This window comes from Halichondria panicea, chromosome 11 (genome assembly GCF_963675165.1).
Source record: "Halichondria panicea chromosome 11, odHalPani1.1, whole genome shotgun sequence".
NCBI classification, from domain to species: Eukaryota; Metazoa; Porifera; class Demospongiae; order Suberitida; family Halichondriidae; genus Halichondria; species Halichondria panicea.
The window spans coordinates 4367689-4387544 of NC_087387.1; the positions used below are offsets into that span (position 1 = coordinate 4367689).

Here is a 19856-nt window from a genome sequence, read left to right on the forward strand (position 1 = left end):
CATACCCCAAGACCAGTGTGTGACTATATCTGACCTTGTATCAAATGCCACTGGTAATGCAAGTATCAATGGAAACAGAAATATAACATTGAATTTTCTGCCGGGTAGTCACATTCCTTGTGAAAGAGGTTGGATTATCATCGGAGAGCTGAATGGAAAGGACTCAGACGTTCATGTATATCAGCAGTTGTTGCTGGTCTACCCGCTCAATTCAATGTGTCACAAGGAGGGGTAGAGCAAATTCTGATTGACCGTGCACAAGGATCTGCGAATAGTCTCTTGTTTTTTCGTGTCGTCTTGTCAGTATCATTGAAACACTTGTATACATTCTTGTTACTAACGCCTACACAATACAAAGTAGCCTCGATCCCAGGCCGAGTTTTCGCTTTTATAACGGTTAGGCGAACAACTGGGCCTGGTACTAGTTGTCTGCGCATGCGTCAGTCGTTTGTCAGATTCTGACAAATGGATATTCTCGTTCACTTTCGTGACATTTATATTCGTGTACTATCGTGTACTAGAAGTCAGTTCCCGTTTTATCATTATTGGAATCGATTGGAATGGCTCTTAGCTGAAGCTTCTCTCTTCTCTGAAGCTTATTCTGAAGACTGAACAACAAGGGAAGAGGTATAAAGCTTTGTCAAGCTTGTTAAGGTCAGATATTTTTGTGTGGGCCCTATGGCCGGCTATGCTATCAAGTCTTGTTCATGTTTGGCAAGAATGTAGGTAGACTATAGTTTCATCATTAATATGGTGGATCAAGTGAAGAGTTTGAGCTAGAGAACTTGGTGCTGCCATCATCAGCTCGTCGACAATGACACTATAACCGAGAAATTTAATATGTATAGATCTACACGTATTTAAAATGTCTACTTCTCTGTACAGGAGCAATGGCTAATATCCAGCTATCCCAACAGTGCTCCTCTTGGCTATACTAACGGACGAGACTGGACAGTTTGAGGTAAGGGTTTAACCGTCTTTGGTTTCTTTTAATATTGTCCTATACTCACAGACACAGGACTGGAGTATGACCTGCTCATTCGAGCGTTGCTGGGTAGCTCAGAGACATCAAGAGAATCTACGTTTTCTCAAGCAATGAGTTACGAGTTGGGGCCTAGAATCAGAGAAGTCCAGCAGCCTGCTAAATCTTTTTGAAACGTAATTTGAAGGCATTCAATCATCTTGAAGTTGCCCTGGGTCACTGTAATTGTGCTACAGCACAACTGGCAACTCCCCAGGCCTTTGTGAAGCAGCTCCCTATGTGCATCTTTTGTGTACTCACTCTGTGCATTTTCTGTGTACAAATTTCGATTATTGATTTATTAAATATTTTTGCCGACCACAAAATTAATATACAATGAAAATTTGACGCATGCGCAGACAACTAGTAGACTACCAGGCCCAGTTGTTCGCCTAACCGTTATAAAAGCGAAAACTCGGCCTGGGATCGAGGCTAAATACAAAGCAGCAGCATTCAAATCGTAAATTCCAATTTTTCAAATGGCATTGGAAACTGTTACGAAGAAGACTTTCATGGATGCACTTCAGGTGGTCTGGCAATCGTGATTGATTCATTTAAACACAGTATTCATCTTGACATAGAAAATTGCACATTTAGCAATAACCAAACGATTGTTGGTGGAGGAATGATTGTACTAGTGAAACTAGAGGATCACAAGAGTTTTACTGATTCAATTCACTTCTTACACTCACAACATCGTTTCTCTTTATTTGGATTTCAGAGATCATTATACTGGCCAGATTTTCATACCTCTGCCCATCGTTATCTTTACACGGTTTTCTTTGGCAACACAGCAATTACTGATGGTTGTCTTATCTGAAACTACTTTCATACTTAACTCAGCTGCCAATTATGGCGGAGCTATATTCATTGTTTACGAAGTCCAGGACTGTATATATTCTCAGCAAATAAAGCTAAAAGTGGAGCAGCAATTTATTTTAGATCTAACGCCTCACACTATAGTCAAGTTAAAAATTCAAAATTTGAAGGTACGTAACTCAATCTTCCAGGTTGCTACAACAAACCACCATGGTGACACAGAAGGTAGTGTTATTGTTATTCATAGGCAAGAAGGACTTCTGCTTAGTAATGTGACTATGGTGAGCAACACTTGCAGAGCTTTGTACCTTTTTGAATCATGGTTAACAATATCTGGCATCGTTAACATCGAAAATAATTATGCTATAAAATCAGATGGAGGTGTAATCTTTTTTGACTGCTCAATCAAAATTACCAATTCAGTCTTACAAACAATTTATACTAGTTTTCTTGAATTTGACGAACAGACATTCAATCATCTTATTGTTAATGGAAACAAGGCCGATGGTGTTGGTGGAGGTATTGCAATCAGGCACAGTTGTGGAATACAAGACAAATGCTTTATTAGCACACAAGTGATGGATAACACCGTAGTTACAATGATGGATAACACAGCCAAATTTGGAGGAAATTCAGTTTTTGGTGGAAACCTTGAAAATTGCCCATTAATTTTTTGGTCGAAAGTGTACATTGCTGAAATAAACACATCCTCAGCAATTTCCTCTCCTCCAAACAAAGTATGCATTTGTTCTATAGATTTCCCACAAACACATATATTAGTTGTTCACACTCGTTAAAGATTAGGACTTTCCCTGGGCAAATTTTTCAAGGTCCCACTTGTGTGTGTTGGTCAGTATACAATTATTCTTCTCCTTGCATTGCATTGTGAGAACGGATTTGAAAAATACTAACAACAGCATTGCAGACACTTGGAAAGTGAAAGGTTTAGGTTTAGAGTGCAAAAATGTATCCTACTCAATCGATACATTTGAAACTGAAGCTACTGTATCATTGTTTTGACAATTCAAGATTCGATTGTGGAACAAGTGATTCCAGTGATAATTAATGTTTGGATAGAAGCTTGCCTGCCTGGCTTTATACAAGACAGTAACACTGGGAAGTGCATTTGTACCAGCCATCTCATTGAAAAGGGTGTAACTTGCAGCGTAACTGATGGACAATTGCACAAAGCCTTGTCAATGTTGTGGGTTGGTAATTATGGTGGACATGTCACTGCACATCAAGCTTGCCCATTTGACTACTGTAAAAGCAATTATACTACCATTGATCCACGTAATCAGCACGAGCAGTGTGACTTCATTCGCACTGGTATCCTTTGTGGAACTTGTCCACCAGGTCTCAGTCTAGTTTTAGGTACATCCCATGCAGTGTAAGAAATGCTCCAATGTCTACCTTCTCCTACTCATACCGTTTGCACTTGCTGGAGTTGTGTTGATTGTTGTATTGCTTAAATGCAACCTAACTGTTTCTACAGGAACTATCAATGGTCTCATCTTCTATGCAAATGTTGTAGGAGCAACACAACTACTTTCAACAGTAAATCTATAATTTTATATGTTCTCTCCATTTTTGTTGCTTGGCTAAATCTCGACCTAGGAATAGAAACATGCTTTGTGGAAGGGCTAAACACACACTACAAAACTTGGTTGCAGTTTGTCTTCCCTGTGTACATTTGGGCATTGGTAGGTTTACTGATTGTTATCAGTAGATACTCTATTACGGTTTCTAAATGGACTGTTACTTAGTGGCTCAAGGCTCAACCATGTGAACATGTTATACATTCAGTCTCCCAGAGAGTAAATTACCACCAATTTGTGAGTAGTAATATTATAATTGTACTTGCATTGGATACCCTGCATTGTGTAGGTGAATGAATAAGCTATAGCATATCCAAAAATGTTTTGATGGCAACATAAGCTAAGGTGGTGGGTTTAATTATTCGGTGCGCATGCGCAAGCGAGGTATACGGTAGTGTCACTAGTGTGTGTGTGTGTGTAGACTGTTTCAGCTGCTCAAGGATCATTGAAGTGCAAGTAAGAGTTTCTATAGGCTTCTAGTCATGTTTTCTTGGCATGCTATTTGTGGATTTGCAAAATAAAGCTACGTTCTTGAGTTATGCCTAGTCACATTTGCTTACTTGGAATGACACTGCAGCCTTTTCAGAAGAGTCCGTAGCAAAACTTGTTCACCGAGTATTGCTACTCTACTTAGTAGTTAGCTCTGCACTAGAACGCTAGCTATTGGTAGCTGCAAGAGTGAGAAGAGAGCTGCAAGGCTCGCTGACTTGCAGCCATTAAGGTAGCCACTGATAGCAGAAACTTGAGAACCTAGGTCTGTTCTTTCACAAGAGTGATGCTCCTTCTTCCTTCGCACAAGACAGCTCCTCACACTCTAGCTCGCTAAGCCTATATCTATGACAAACTAAAAGAATAGACCTATGACACGGAGTTCTTTGTGATTTAACGGTGATTTTACGGAGTAAGTATGCTTACATGCACTATTAGTGTTCTATTCGCTCCACCTTGCTCAGGTATTCGCTCTTTTTTAGCGAATACCTGAGCAACCACAGCAACCACAGCACATGCCCAGATACACGCCCAGATACAATCAATACCAGGCCGAGGAGGCGACCTAGCGTTCAATTAGAGACGGATCGGCCTGGGATCGAGGCTAGTGTTAGCCTCGATCCCAGGCCGAGTTTTCGCTTTTATAACGGTTAGGCAAACAACTAGTTGTTGGCCTAACCGTTACTAGGCTAACTAATTGTGTGTGTGTTTGTGTGTGTCTGTATTCCAGCAGTAACTGCTCAACGGTTGCAATGCGACGAAAACTAACAGCTTCTATAGGCTTCTAGCCACGTTCTCTTGGATTTTGATTCGTGGATTAGCAAACTAAAGCTTCTTTCTCGAGTTATGGCTAGTTTAACTCACATTGAAGGCTGTTGCAGTCTCTTCAGAATCTTTCATAGCATCATCTGTCCGCACAAACTTTCTATTCAACATATGAGTTAGCCTTGCACTAAAGCGCTAGCTTTTTGTTAGCTACTATACTCAGACAATATCAGCTAGCTAGCAGTATAGTAGCCTCGATTCCAGGCCGATTAAAATACTTTAATCGGCCTTGAATCGAGGCTAGCAGTATAGTAGCCATTAAATTTGGGAAATTGATCTCTTTGGACACACCCTTTAATTATTCCTGAGGATGTAATGCGCATGCGCGCTCATTCTCCATGTGTGAGAAATAATATCCAAGATCTAGCCTCGATCCCAGGCCGAGTTTTCGCTTTTATAACGGTTAGGCGAACAACTGGGCCTGGTACTAGTTGTCTGCGCATGCGTCAGTCGTTTGTCAGATTCTGACGAATGGATATTCTCGTTCACTTTCGTGACATTTATATTCGTGTACTATCGTGTACTAGAAGTCAGTTCCCGTTTTATCATTATTGGAATCGATTGGAATGGCTCTTAGCTGAAGCTTCTCTCTTCTCTGAAGCTTATTCTGAAGACTGAACAACAAGGGAAGAGGTATAAAGCTTTGTCAAGCTTGTTAAGGTCAGATATTTTTGTGTGGGCCCTATGGCCGGCTGTGCTATCAAGTCTTGTTCATGTTTGGCAAGAATGTAGGTAGACTATAGTTTCATCATTAATATGGTGGATCAAATGAAGAGTGTGAGCTAGAGAACTTGGTGCTGCCATCATCAGCTCGTCGACAATGACACTATAACCGAGAAATTTAATATGTATAGATCTACACGTATTTAAAATGTCTACTTCTCTGTACAGGAGCAATGGCTAATATCCAGCTATCCCAACAGTGCTCCTCTTGGCTATACTAACGGACGAGACTGGACAGTTTGAGGTAAGGGTTTAACCGTCTTTGGTTTCTTTTAATATTGTCCTATACTCACAGACACAGGACTGGAGTATGACCTGCTCATTCGAGCGTTGCTGGGTAGCTCAGAGACATCAAGAGAATCTACGTTTTCTCAAGCAATGAGTTACGAGTTGGGGCCTAGAATCAGAGAAGTCCAGCAGCCTGCTAAATCTTTTTGAAACGTAATTTGAAGGCATTCAATCATCCTGAAGTTGCCCTGGGTCACTGTAATTGTGCTGCAGCACAACTGGCAACTCCCCAGGCCTTTGTGAAGCAGCTCCCTATGTGCATCTTTTGTGTACTCACCCTGTGCATTTTCTGTGTACAAATTTCTATTATTGATTTATTAAATATTTTTGCCGACCACAAATATACAATGAAAATTTGACGCATGCGCAGACAACTAGTACCAGGCCCAGTTGTTCGCCTAACCGTTATAAAAGCGAAAACTCGGCCTGGGATCGAGGCTAATCCAAGATCCAGATCCAGATCCTCCTGGCAGAATCATCTTTGTCTTGAGCGCCTAGTAAGCCACAAAACACTACCATAATAGATAACAATATGCGTACACAGGTCTTTTCTTCTTATACACTGAACTCTTGGAAGAATCAATTTTCTTCTTTCTTGAGGGCCTGGTAAGCCAATAAATAACAACAATAGATGCATGTAAATAAGTCTTTTCTTCTCAGTGACTTTATATATAAAATTTATTATAGAAACTAATATAACACTCTAATACTTTTGAGCAAAAGCAAAAACATGGCGAGAGGCATTAGCACAGCGCCAGCTTGAACACTAGTTGTTATAGTTTTTAGTGTGTATAATTATAATCGCACTAATCGGTTAGGGAGAGAAAGACCAACGTTTTCTGGCTAAACTTTGGGACTTAGTCAGTGTTATGATTAGATATCTAGATGCACATCCAAAATTGCTAGTTTTAATCAGTTAAGAAGAGATTTGAAGAATATCTAACGGCTAAGGTTAAAAAATTACTCTAGAAAGACTTTAGTTTCTGGAGATAATTGATGTTGCACACCTTTTACAATCACCCCCGCTTACACCTAAATGGATTTCCCCCAATAACAATTAACTTTATTAATTTTGAATAATGTCGATAACATTAATTTAACTCAGTACGCAACGACATCATACCATTCCTACAACATAGCATTTTGTTTGCATGGTTGTCTCATAATTACATGTAGTTGAAAGTTGAAACAGAGTGCCTTACGCCAATGTGTTCAGTACAAACTTACAATGGTCATGACTACTGTCAGCTATAGTGTGTTGATACACATTATTGGATTAGCATACCACACCAAATAAACTACGTGATACTCATGTAACAAGATGCAGTAGAGCATTCATCCCGGCCATGTGTTGAGCTTCATCGCACAGCGGCAAAACGCAGAGGAGACTGGAACCACTTGACCTTAGCTAACATAACTAATTGGAGAAACTTCTCTTACAGACTACCAATGTACTTCAAGCCTAGTTTTTAGTGCTATAAGCTCAAAACATTATTATTATTGTGTATAATAATTATATAGAGGGGGTAAAATTCAAATTTGCTCCGAAGCAGAGGTACAAGTACAAGTCAGTGCTCTTGTACTTAGCCTCGATACCATGAGCGGATTTTTGTCATGGTCACCACACAGCTGGCCTCTCTTGCTTAATTTTGAGCAAAATTGGCGAAAATAATAGCTATGGTCAGCCTGCCCAGAACGGATACCATAACCTTTTTAGGGATTTCTATAAAGCAACGATTTATGATTTATATAGAAAACGTTTTTTTTTGTCACCTTCGAAGATTGCCTACAAGTTTCAAGTTTCAACTATTATAAGTATAGCCTATTATCTTTCAACCACTGCCGTTAAAGCAGTCCATGAATTCGAAAGTGTCTAAATCGCTCATACAGCTCATTTTGTGTCCACACACACACACACACACACACACACACACAAACGGACACACACACACACCGAAAGGCATCACTCTATCCCTGCTGCGCACGCTACGTAAACATGACACCAAGAGTACTAGTTGTCTAAATAGCAATGTATCAAAATCTACATATTATATAGATCTAGTATATAGCACTGACATTTACTAGGCTATATGCGTATCTACCTCTCTCTAGACTATGCTGCATTCAGATAGTTTATTTATTTTCTTTAAATGTTCACCACAGCAAGTTGTATTAGTTTCCTGAGGAGAACAGTTAGTCGGCGTATCGGTTTTCCTCTTTTGTTAGGTCTTGGATTGCTACAACTCCCACTGCCGCCTTTCCTCTTCAAGCTAGCTGGTACCTTACACTGCAGCTTTCTCTTGTTCACTTCGTTGGCAAAAAGAGCATAATTATCTGCATTGAAAGTCGCTTTTTTTGGATCATTTTTAGCTAGTTTCTTGCAGAGGACTTCTCCATAGCATTCTTTTGGCTTACCCCTCACTAACAGTTTTTCATCTTCAGTGGCTGCTGAGTCGTGCGTCATTTCATGAATGCTAGTGATAATCTGGTCGTCCATTGAAGACTTAAAAAACAGTGGACAAACATTAACTACATGTTGCTCTTTTCCTTTGAGAGTGGCATCCACGTGTGCCAGTACATGTTTCCCACATAGCTTCTCAGGGAGATAATTGTACACATAAGGATGATCAAGGCCGTCTTTAGTCTCAACAAAGTATTCTTTCACTTGTTTGTAATTGCCTTGATTTAACTTGCCGAACCACTCCTCGTACAGCGGAGTTGCTCCTTTCTGGTCTTGTAAGTAGTCGACAGCTTCCTTAAGATACTGCTTTGCTCCGTCGTGAGAAACCTTTAATTTTTTGAATTGAGATGCTGTATAGGTACCAAATGCAGCAAATATGGTATGGCCTCCAGTTTTATAAGTTTGGGGGGGAGGAGACAGATGTTGCTGGGTCGCCAGCCATTGTGTGAATGTTTGTTTAGTAGCCGTATGTCCTTTTTTAGCTGTAAATTTCATGTCCTGCAAGTAAAATTTCATGCATAACGGAGCTCAGCTGATGTAGCTACACTAAGTCTTTAATAACTAGATTAAATATTTTGAGAGCTATACTATCCACTTCGTATACATAAAAAGAATGCGTACCTTTGATGCGTCCCCTGTATTGCTGTATTCCAGTTCTTCGTGCTGCTTTGCCTCCCGAGCTGGACAAGAGTTACGTGATGATTTGTAGCAGTCCTGTAGATTGTAGGCAAAATAAGTAATTATAATAAAGTATTTGTAATACCTGGATCTTAGTTTCAATTTGAATCCAATATTGATTGTTGTTCTTAAACGAGAAGAGAGTACCCAGATTTCTAGTAAACTGTTTGGAAGTACCCTTTCCTGAATATAGATATAGTTACGTAGTACCATGTTATAGAGCTTAGCAATCACCAAGACATATTGTGCAGTTTATACACAGCATGCATGTTAAAAATAGTTGTGTTGTGGAACTTATAAGTAAATATTGACTTGCCGAAGTATTCATAATCAGTTTGCGTGATACGTTGGTGAAGAGGAATCACGGGTTTTGAATAGGACAACGGTGTGTTGCCCTTCCACACTTCAACAGCACTTGCCCAGTACAGATCGTCCATTATTGTATTCCATTTCAGTGCACAAGCCCCTTGTTGTTTGTCAGTATTTGTAATTGTTAATCTGATGTGAAACATGAATGAATAATTATTGCATATGAATCAAACAGGTAGCATTTGTCAACGACTTACGTGACTTGAAGACTTGTAGCGTCTATTTTGATTGCAGCACTGAGCTGATCTTTAACACATGCTAGAGGACTGGCCGGAACAAAAAGAAAAGATCCAGCCAGCAGAATAACTGCGGCGAAAACAGTCCTAGTGCTGGTAGACATAGATCTATTAGCAAACATCATTTCTCTGTTTCACTAAAATGGTTTTTTTAATTTGTAGTCTCCGATTTTGTCACTCAATATACTTCCTGATCTGAAGTTTGGCCCAGGGATGCAGCAGCTATTAGACATGGTTTCCTCCTATTATTCCTAGTTTTATGTACAGCATAAACTGCTTGTCAGTCCATACACTGTGCATTATGGTGTACATGGTGCCTATCGATTCCGGCATGTAAGCTATAGAGTGTGTAAATATGGTGTTACAGTAGGGCATTGTTTCCTACTGATTGTTGCGCAATATTGTGTGTTACAGCCAGACCACGTACTGTTCGATTGACATGGAACTGTAGTTACCAGAATGCAGTGGTAGCACACGTGCATGGACATTACATTTGGCTCTGGTTGTAGTTGAAAGCTGGGCCCATGCATGGATACTACCATTGAATTGATTCTTTGACAATTGTGGTGGTGCAATAATTACTGTAGACAATTGCAGAATAAGAGACACTAAATCATCATCTACCATAATTATTGAGGAACTACGGAACGATTCATATAAACTACATGACATTGTACATGTCCAATAAAGAAGCATCCAGTCACGTTCAATATCAAGTAAAGGTCAAGTTGTCTAAATTTCTAACAGATCAAGTGAGCCAGCATGCAGTCAAGATATTAGAGCTCAAAATTTAAGGTGTATATTTATTTAACGATAAACAGTGAGTTGAGAAAGCATTAAACATTAATTAGCATCGTACAAGAAACACAGAAACCATAAATAAAGTACGTAATTAACCACCACTTATAAAAACACACACCTCATGAATCTAGTAGTGGTTCTCTCAAATGTCTACAAGAATCCTCAAAACCATCTCGTTTCTTAACCTGCTCCGTATCGCTGGTCTTTCTCCCAGTGTTCAAACCCGTACTTCTCTCTGTGTTTCCTCCGTTTGTCTTCGTCTCTGCCCCCTCTCTATCGTCTAGTACGATGTCTGACGGCTTGTGTTTGGGACCCTGTAAGTCTCGAGCACGCTCTGTGAGCGTTTTTGCCCACATACGTTTCGAAAGATAATTTTTCCTGAAAATTAAAAGTTCTATGTGAGTTTTACGTATAATTATAATAGGAGTAGCGGTTATAATATTGATGTGGAATTAAATGTTTACAAAATAATTACACCATAAAGCTGTAAAATCTGCATGTCATTGTCATTGAGTGGGTGTAAGGGGTGTGGTTATCTCTGTACCAGTCAAAGCCCCGTGTTGCTTCAGATATTCTGCCACCTCCGAGTGACCGAAGATGACGCCTCCAGAAGCAATAAATATGCTATACTGTGTCACCGCTTTCAAAGACATGCACTTAAAATATTTTTTAGCTGACTAATCAAATAGATTTAGATATTGCAGTTGTTAACTCACCATATGTACATAGCGATGATCCTTGTTATGTAGAGTGTTGCATAAAGATAGGGTAGCAGGAGCAAGACAATCCTAAGCCACTGTGGTACAGGGTGGTCAACAGGGTCCAGGAACACCACTGTGACAGCCACCAAATCAGTTAAGATCAGAGCCTCAATCATGTTGATAGTGTTATTCTCGTAGGGTTTTGACAGCAAGTGTACGAGAAGCACTGCCATCGCAAACAGTGACATTAGTAGCTACAAAAGAAGCATGTACACCATTATTTTATTATCAATTTTACAGTTGCTTATACCCAGCACAGACAGTATTCTATAATTTTACTGTGCATATTAATCATGACTACAAATATGAAGTAGCAAACATGCATGTCGTCTGACTGTACTTTTAACTGATCAAGTAACAGGTTGGAGAGACTTACGAGCACTAGTGAGGGCCTAGCTTGAACAGTAAAGTACCCAATAATAACAAATGGCAGCCTCCTCGCTAAATCGTAGCCACCAAACCATCTTCTGTTATTCTTCAGTCCCTCCGTTAGCACATCAGCATACTGATAAAATCTCTGCAGAAGGAAAAGCAATTCCTGACAGTCAATGTACAACTTGATAAAAAGCAATGATTACATTATAGGTATATTATAGTACTATAAATTTTGAAAATTCTTGCTGGAAGGTACTCGCTATGCATGGTATATATACCAGCCTATAATTATAGCTAAAACTACATGCATGCAGTTGTAATTAAGTTTCAGAAACTATACAAATCAGGACCAGAGGGAAAGATATTGTAGTCAGTGGGGGTTCCAAACTAACAAACAAGCGCGCAGTGCAAACATTTGGGGTACGCCCACTTCCGGTCAACGTAAGACTATTCTCAACCAGGGGAAGTCCCATAATAGACTTGCGTAGAGAGCTAGCTAGCTGATAGCTGTAGTGAAGCCATAATAGCTAGACTGAAGGGGGGATCCATGGCACCCTGGGATCTCCCCCTGGATCCACCACTGGAATTGCTTCATGCATGCATGAATACAGTTTGATACATCACATGCGCGGTTGTCATCACCACATACCTTTGGTCTAGTTTTGCAAATGTACCCCACAGCAAATGGAGCAGGAAACACAAACACTACCACCACAATCAGACCAAACAGTACAAAGAAGCCAAACTCAATGCCTGTGCATAGCTGAGAACCATCATACTGGAACACCTACATGCAAAGAAAGAGAGAGAGAATGAAATAATAGCTCCACGCAACACCAACACATGCAGGAATATGTATAGGCTCAAGTGCATGTGTAGACAAAACAGATCCAATATGCGTACGCAAGTGAAAAAGGTAAATCTATATATAATAGCTATGCATCGCCTGTGTTACAGTACTTACAAATCCATATTCCTCGTAAGTACTGCAGCTGATTAGAACGAAACTTGTGTCTGCAATGTATTTGTAGACAAAAATGGATAGGAAGGTGATGCCTTTCAGTGCGGAGTGATTGCTCAATAGCTTGATACGGCGAGCACTACAAATAATGATTAAGTATAGCTGAATACATAATAATAGTTGAAAATGCTATGGCGGCAGTAGATCTATATATATCCGTTAAGAGCGCATAAAAGAGAGAGAGCGTGTAACTTCCGTCTGCTACAGTAAGGGCAGAATCCAAAACCATTACTATAAATAGAACTATGGTCACGTGGGACTACATTCCATGCACATGCAGCAGTGAGCGATTTCAAGAATTGTTCTTTTTATAGTAGTGGTTTTGGATTCTGCCTGTACTGTAGCGGATGCGTAAGTTACATGCTCTCTCTCTTTTATGCGCTCTTGATCTGTGCATGGCAACATTAAAACTAGATCTAACAGACTATAGCTCTGGGAAATATTCTATAAATACCATTTTGACAGACCATAATATTAGCTTCCCCACTGAACACAAGCTAGTATATAAATTAAACATACCCGATAATATAACCCAAGACCATCAACACTCCGATAACTGGAGTAATGTAGCCGAGCAGTGCTACATGGTGAGCTTTGAGAGAAGGTGACACACACACGGGGAAGGGAAGACTGAAACCAAGTAAGTTCAGGAACACACCTAAAGGCTGCATGCATGCATGTATATAGTTATACTGAATTCATTTCGTCATCACGGGCTATTGACACTTACGTCTATGGAGCTGTCTGACTGAGACTGGAGTACAACAAATGGCCGATACACCAAACCAATCACCTGCACGAGTACAAGAGCTTGTCATAATCATTATTACTGTTGCAGTGTAGCTATAATGTGCACTCACCTGTGCGTAGAACACAAAACCCTTCAATTCATTGGGCAGCTCAGTGTCAAAGATGAGCACCAGCAAAGCTATGATGATCACCACAACGTAGAGTATTAGAAATACAGCCAGTCCCATTGCACACTGGTCATTTGCTGGTGTGCATGTCAATAGATCCAGAGTTACAGCATAGCCATCAGCGCATTGGCCACACAGGATGCCTGCATGGATAGAAATGGTTGAGGATAAATATGTATACGTATTTTGCATACAATAGAGATAAGTTCAGCAGCAATGTGACCATCAGTTATAGTTCAGCACTATAATTATTGTCAACCAATGCAATACAGCTACTGTATTACTTGATTAATTAAACGCACAGGCCTTTATCTCCTAGCAACATCTGTAAAGGGGCGTTTAAATGAGATGGGCGCTTATTTATGTCTATTTCAATTAAACTCTTGTACATGCTATTCTTGGTTGCTGCCACAGCTCTAAGTAAGTTGTAGGAGTGCATGGTGTTTCTCCCTCTGTGTCGGTATCTCTCTCTTTGCTATCATTATTCTATCTATGCTGCCATGCTTGCAACTGGTTCCACATGTTACTTCAGCTCCACCCACAGTGCCATGCCCCCCTATTATGGGCGATTATTTAAGATGGGCGTTTATTGACAAAGACAGAGCTTTTACCATGGGCGACGAGATGGGCGTTTAATCAATAATGGTATACATTATTGTAGACAAAAAATCAAAAGAAGGTCAATAATTTGTTCCTTATTTCATTACCATGGCATGATCATAAGAAGTAAGAATTGACTATACTTAATTACGGTGTATATAATTTATGTTTTCTCAGTTTGCGCAAACTGGTCTACTCAAACACACATATTACCTTCCCTTCCCTGTGTGCACTGAGCATTAGGGTCATCAAACTGGTAGCGACATCCTGGCAGTTGACCGTCTCTTTCACAGTTCACAAAGCTAGGCTGAACTCTTGCAGTGATCAGTTTTCCATCCTCACTTTCGTTGGCCCAAACACTTGACTGTGCATGCAAATGTTACATTGCTTTAAAATTGACCAACATTAACACAATTATATAGGATAGAGTTCTTTGTTGCTTTACTTAAGTAACGAGTATTAATTCTTATTTATACTGTCATAGATTATAGACAAACACCTCAATGCAGTGGCGGATCCAGGGGGAGATCCCAGAGTGCCACGGATTCCCCCCTTTCAGTCTAGCTATTATGGCTTTACTACAGCTACCAGCTATAGCTATTTATCAGTTTTGTATAGCTATTGTCAATGATTGTACCTGTTGTTTTGATGTATCAACTGCCAAATGAGTGTTCAGGTTAGCCTAGGCTAGCTAGTTCACTGTTCGTGGCAGCTAGCCAGCTCTACGCAAGTCTATTATGGGAGTTCCCCTGGCTGAGTATGGGATTTCCTTAGTCACGTGTGACCGGAAGTGGGCTAACCCCAACAAATTTCGCGCTGCGCGCTCGTTATTTGGAACCCCCTTTTCATTTTTCCTGGATCCGCCACTGCTGAATGCTACATAATTCAGTACACTATAACGTTAGCTATTGTATAACTGTTGGCGTATGGATACAATGATTATTGTAGTTAGGAAATGTACATATAATCATCGCTACTTACTCTGAGGAAGATATACCTCCCTCTACTGTCACAACGCTCGACATCTTGCTCAGAAGTGTCACATCTGCACGTGCACACGTCAGTATCCAGGCTGTAACCAGGGTGACAACCACTGAAGTTGAAGCCAACTGATTCCACGAGACCCTGCAACGATTAGTGCACATGCAGTACACATAATTATTTATGTGCGTACGTAGGATACCATAACATACACACAAACATCAGTGCCTGCTTAATTATAGCTCAGCACTCCATGTGTACTATACTATCATGATGACGTCATTAACATCATTTGAGTATTATTGTTACTCCGAGGCACGCGTGGGCGGCCACGGGTATAGTAGTCTGTTGGTTTGTTTGTTTGTGTGTGACATGTGAGTCTATTCACCTGGATGCCATAGCACTGCGTTTACAGCATGGATAGCCTCCAAACAACAAGTTATTACCTTTAAATGTGGCAGATTTCGATGTTAAAATGTTGTTGTCGCATAGAGTAAGTCCGTCAGACATCAAAGTGCGTCAGGTAAAGGGCGTGTAACGCACAAACAAAACAAGACTGAGTCAAACTAATTACACACACTAACAGATGGCCATGGGCCTATTATCCAGCGAAAACTTGGATAGGCCAAGTCGCTTCCAGTCCGAGCAGTGATAACTTGAAAAAACTACCGTTGAATCAGTCTTGTTTTGTTTGTGCATTACACGCCCTTTTATCTGACGCACTTTGATGTCTGACGGAGTTCGGCGACTTACTCTAAAAGCGAGCAAAAGCTAAGAAGCTTGAACTAGAGTTATAGCTAGCTACACGCGGCCTTTATTCCAGGCACGCTACGTATTTACAGCTGAAGTGATCCCGTACCAGGAACAATGGAAAAAGGTCATTACAATAGAAAGCTTAATAATGTTACTGGTTTGTTGTATTGACTCTAGGATCCTACTCCAGCCATACTTCTCTGAGACTCCAGGCTCTTCGCTGTTAGTCCACAGTGCATATATATCTATGTACCACTAAAACTCTGTTCTCAAATGTTTAGCATGCCTCTAGTCTGGTTTAGTTTTATTGCTCCTGAGTTGATGTGCTACTAGTAGACAGCTCAGTCATACATCACGACATGCACTGCATTATAATTATGGTTTCTTTATATTAAATATGTCACCAGCTAGCCGAGGGTTTGCACTTTAGTGCTCTAGTTTTGAATGGTATCTGGGTGTAGTGGGAAGGCAATACAATACATTGTGATCATTGGTTGATCGAATGTAGATCTATAATAAAAACATTTTGCTGGTTCTATGCCGAGAGTACTCACTGATGTTCCAGGTAGTGAGAACCTCAATGCAAAGCTGCCGTTGAAAGGATATGAGGGGTCACAGGAGTGATCACTTTCAGTCAGAGATGGCACTGAAGGAACTTGATACGGCACACTCTCATTGTTGGTAGAGAGACCATCCACTTTCTGAGCATTGGCAAAATTACTCAAGTTTGTATAACAGCTATATTGACTGTACATGTAAAGTATACAATAAATAGCAATTAAATATCAGTGTAAGAGAGGTCACTAAGTAACGCACTAAAAAAAAGATTGTTACCAAAGATACTAACATCTGCTCCATGAGGTCCACCAAGAGAGTAAATAGCTTCTCTGCGGTTATCTAACTGGTCAGTTGCCCACACGTTCATCACCACAGTCTCTCCAGGTTGAACAAACATGTACTGTGATACAATGTATAATAAAGCAATCTAGATCACAGTTTTATACATGCAGGTATATACGCCGTATAGCGGTAAAATGGTACAAACACTAATTCTGCATTTGCGTTCAGTTTGCTTACACAATGTAAGCTATTTTACAGAACTCTCCATTAGCTACAGTAAACACATATAATTATGTTTTTCTATAATGGTAGGAACACATTAAAAATTGAATGTGGCAATAATTAGGTAATCGTGTTTTACCTGTGGAATCACATGCACTCTGTGCGGAGCTGTTGCCAAGCGCTCATCTTCCTGTCCGGTAACTGTCAATCTGTTTCCACTGCATGAGAGAAGCAATAGAGGTATACAAATTAATTATTATACTTGTATGCATGTACTTATCTATACACCCTGTGACATTAAAGGAATGCAGGCATACAATTAAAAACATGAGACTCTTTAGCAAATACACTCAATACAAACAAATTTCCCGAGTATTTAAGATGGTAAAGAGCACAATTGCTATACAGGTACAATAAACACCTGTAGTGAAATGGTGGAGTTACAGTCAAATTGTCCGGATAGTTAAAGATAATTGATTGGCCCATTGTAAGCTCTGGTCCTAACCAGGAACACAGCTGCATATCCGAGGCGTAAATTGCAGCTCCACTGAGACGAGCCGAGTTGTTATAGAAACTCACTGTAACATTCTGAAAGTCATCAGAATTGAGAAATTAGTATTTACAAACAAAAGTATATTGAAAGTCGAGCAATTGGTAAGCATAACTATCGTATAATTATTACAGTGTATAATTATAGCCACCTGTCTATCAGTGTGAGAAACATTATTATATGCCTGGCATGACAACGTACAATAAAGTCATGCATAATAATTATAGACTTACCTCCCACAAGTGAGGTGGTTGGTCCCCTCCCATCGGATCTCTGTACTGAAGGAAGCACAGCCTGTTGAAGATGTCAGTAGTATACCGTATAGCAGGAAATATGACGTGAATGGCTCCACCAGTTTCCTCAGCTATGTTGTTGATGAAGGTCAGATTGACATTGGGTCGAACCTCAACCTGCATGAAGTCATTGTTCTATCAGTTATCAGTTATCACAGCGTGGAAACTTCAATTTCATAATGCCGCTGAGACTGAAGTCATGCAGCAACTAAATAAACGTGACATTGAAGGAAGTACAACCATATGTGGGTGGTAGCATATGTAGTAGTACGTCACTTAAAATAACATTTATCAGTAACCATACGATATGTTTGCAGTAGTATAAAATAACCACTCAGGCACACACATGCATGGACTGGATGTATATACACAGACACACATATATGCATGGACTAGATGTATACACAGACACACACACTTACCAGACACCGATCGTCCATTGCCAAACCCCCTCCAAACACGGCAGTATTACTCTCAAACAGAATCGTACCACTGGCTCTCAGAATAGTGTTCAATAGGGTTATACCTCCTCCCTTGTTGCCAATAAAATGATTGTGCCCGTTGAAATTCGTGGGGAATCTGAACGCCACTAGAGCACTAGAATGCTCACTAGTAGATGTATTGTTCTCAAAGATACTGTGGCAATTAAAGCAAGACTATTGTACTAAACAATAAATGTATATGCAGTAACCGTAACAATACAACAACAATGCTTAATTAAAAGTTGTTGTAAGTACAATAGTAGAACAGTACTCACCAGTTCGTAAAATCTACAGGGAATCCTACCTCATCCACATGTACTAATGCAAAGAGACCAACAGCTGTGCCTTCATTGCTAGCTCGATTTGACGTAAACTTACAATTGTCAAACAAGGCCAAGTCTGGATATGTTATGCTATCATTGCCTGTATCATACAATGCAATACCGAACCCACCACCAGCGTTGGCATGGTTACTTTCAAACAAACAGTCTTCCACAGCAAAAGAATTATTGAATGTGTTCCGGAAAAGATTCAAGCTTACAGCTCCACCAGAAGACACTCCTGCTTGGTTGTTTCTGAAAGTGTTATTTCTTAGGATAATGTGACTCGAAGAGAATCCTTCAGAAAGTGAGAAATACACTGCGCCTCCATCAACTTCTGCTTCATTTTCAGAGAAAGTGCAATCAACAATCGTAATCGTTGCCGCTTTGATTTGAGCCAATCGTATTAACAAACCACCACCATGACCATTGGCTTTCAACAGGACTGGTCTCGTGTTGTTGACATCATTAGGTCCGGCTGAGTTGTTTGAGAAAGTGCAGTTAAAAATCTCGATGTCAACACTCACATTTCGACTGAAGTAGGTGAAACCCCCAGCAGTGGTAATACTGTCAAAAAGCTCGGAAATTGTCGTGTTCTCTGTGTCTGTTTCTGTAGGGGCTTGGTTAAAATTGTTTAGAAATGATGTACTACGAAGACTGATTGATGGTACAAACTCAACTCGCAATGGTGCCCCAGTATTGTTTCTGTAGAAGAGATAGACCATCATAAAAAGAATGCGCTTTAATCAGTTGCACTAAAGATAATTATAATGCATACTCACCTGAAAATACAATCCTCAAAGAGAACATTGGTAGTGCGGTTGAGGAATACATTTGGTGTGTATGGACCACAATGCTGAAACACAATACCTCGGAAAGTCAAACCATTAGTGTGACAAGATGATAAACCAGTCTCGTAACGTTTGTTGCTCGGAAAACGACCGCATTCAATAACTGCTTGCCCACTATTTTCAGCTTCGATTGTCACATTTTGACGGAAATTAATTGCTATGCAATCACCTATTGTGTGTACTCCATCACCCAGCTTTATGACAACATTGTCCAAAGTTGTTGTGAGATTCAGAATAACATTCTTACACCTACAGTCCATACTATTTCCGAGGGCATGATTGAGAGTCTTACAAGGGTGAGTTGAATCATTAGTTCCAGAAATGCAGAGACTGTCGGTACCAGAGAGTGGGTCAACAGTAATCTCTAAACAATCTGTACAAGGCCATGTTAATGTAGTGAGCACTACAAGCCACAGTAGTAAAGATCTAGACCACAACAACCAGCACAGGTTCATTTTTCTTGGTGTGATTAATTGATAGCCAGAATAGTAGACACAGCAGCACAGATAGATCTAGTCTACTCTTGCCAAACTCTGTGAAGTGCTGTGGACGAGTAGATCTAGTACAAGGTTCACTGTGGTT

At 40.1% G+C, this 19856-nt stretch overlaps 2 protein-coding genes and 1 long non-coding RNA gene across 3 annotated transcripts; 1 reads left to right on the forward strand and 2 right to left on the reverse strand.

Moving 5' to 3' along the window:
- Positions 1 to 5118: 5118 nt before the first annotated feature.
- On the forward strand, positions 5119 to 6104 carry LOC135344370 (uncharacterized). Its single transcript, XR_010397427.1, has 2 exons — positions 5119 to 5719; positions 5771 to 6104. It is a non-coding gene; the product is annotated as an uncharacterized LOC135344370 (long non-coding RNA).
- Positions 6105 to 7774: 1670 nt separating this feature from the next.
- LOC135344377 (extracellular protease-like) lies at positions 7775 to 9810 on the reverse strand. The gene is made up of 5 exons (XM_064541580.1): positions 9469 to 9810; positions 9219 to 9400; positions 8988 to 9085; positions 8846 to 8938; positions 7775 to 8722 (listed from the first exon to the last, which is right to left on the reverse strand). Exons 1-5 carry the CDS (start codon positions 9630 to 9632, stop codon positions 7910 to 7912), a joined length of 1350 nt encoding a protein of 449 aa, XP_064397650.1. The 5' UTR covers positions 9633 to 9810; the 3' UTR covers positions 7775 to 7909.
- A 509-nt stretch (positions 9811 to 10319) lies between these two features.
- LOC135344371 (uncharacterized) lies at positions 10320 to 19848 on the reverse strand. Its single transcript, XM_064541572.1, has 18 exons — positions 19206 to 19848; positions 18379 to 19128; positions 18044 to 18257; positions 17562 to 17738; positions 17200 to 17366; positions 16918 to 16996; positions 16564 to 16674; positions 16271 to 16417; positions 14964 to 15107; positions 14196 to 14346; positions 13326 to 13525; positions 13196 to 13258; positions 12985 to 13130; positions 12409 to 12544; positions 12094 to 12231; positions 11446 to 11586; positions 11025 to 11263; positions 10320 to 10686 (listed from the first exon to the last, which is right to left on the reverse strand). The coding sequence occupies exons 1-18, from the start codon at positions 19727 to 19729 to the stop codon at positions 10428 to 10430; spliced, it is 3786 nt and encodes a 1261-aa protein (XP_064397642.1). The 5' UTR covers positions 19730 to 19848; the 3' UTR covers positions 10320 to 10427.
- Positions 19849 to 19856: the final 8 nt, after the last annotated feature.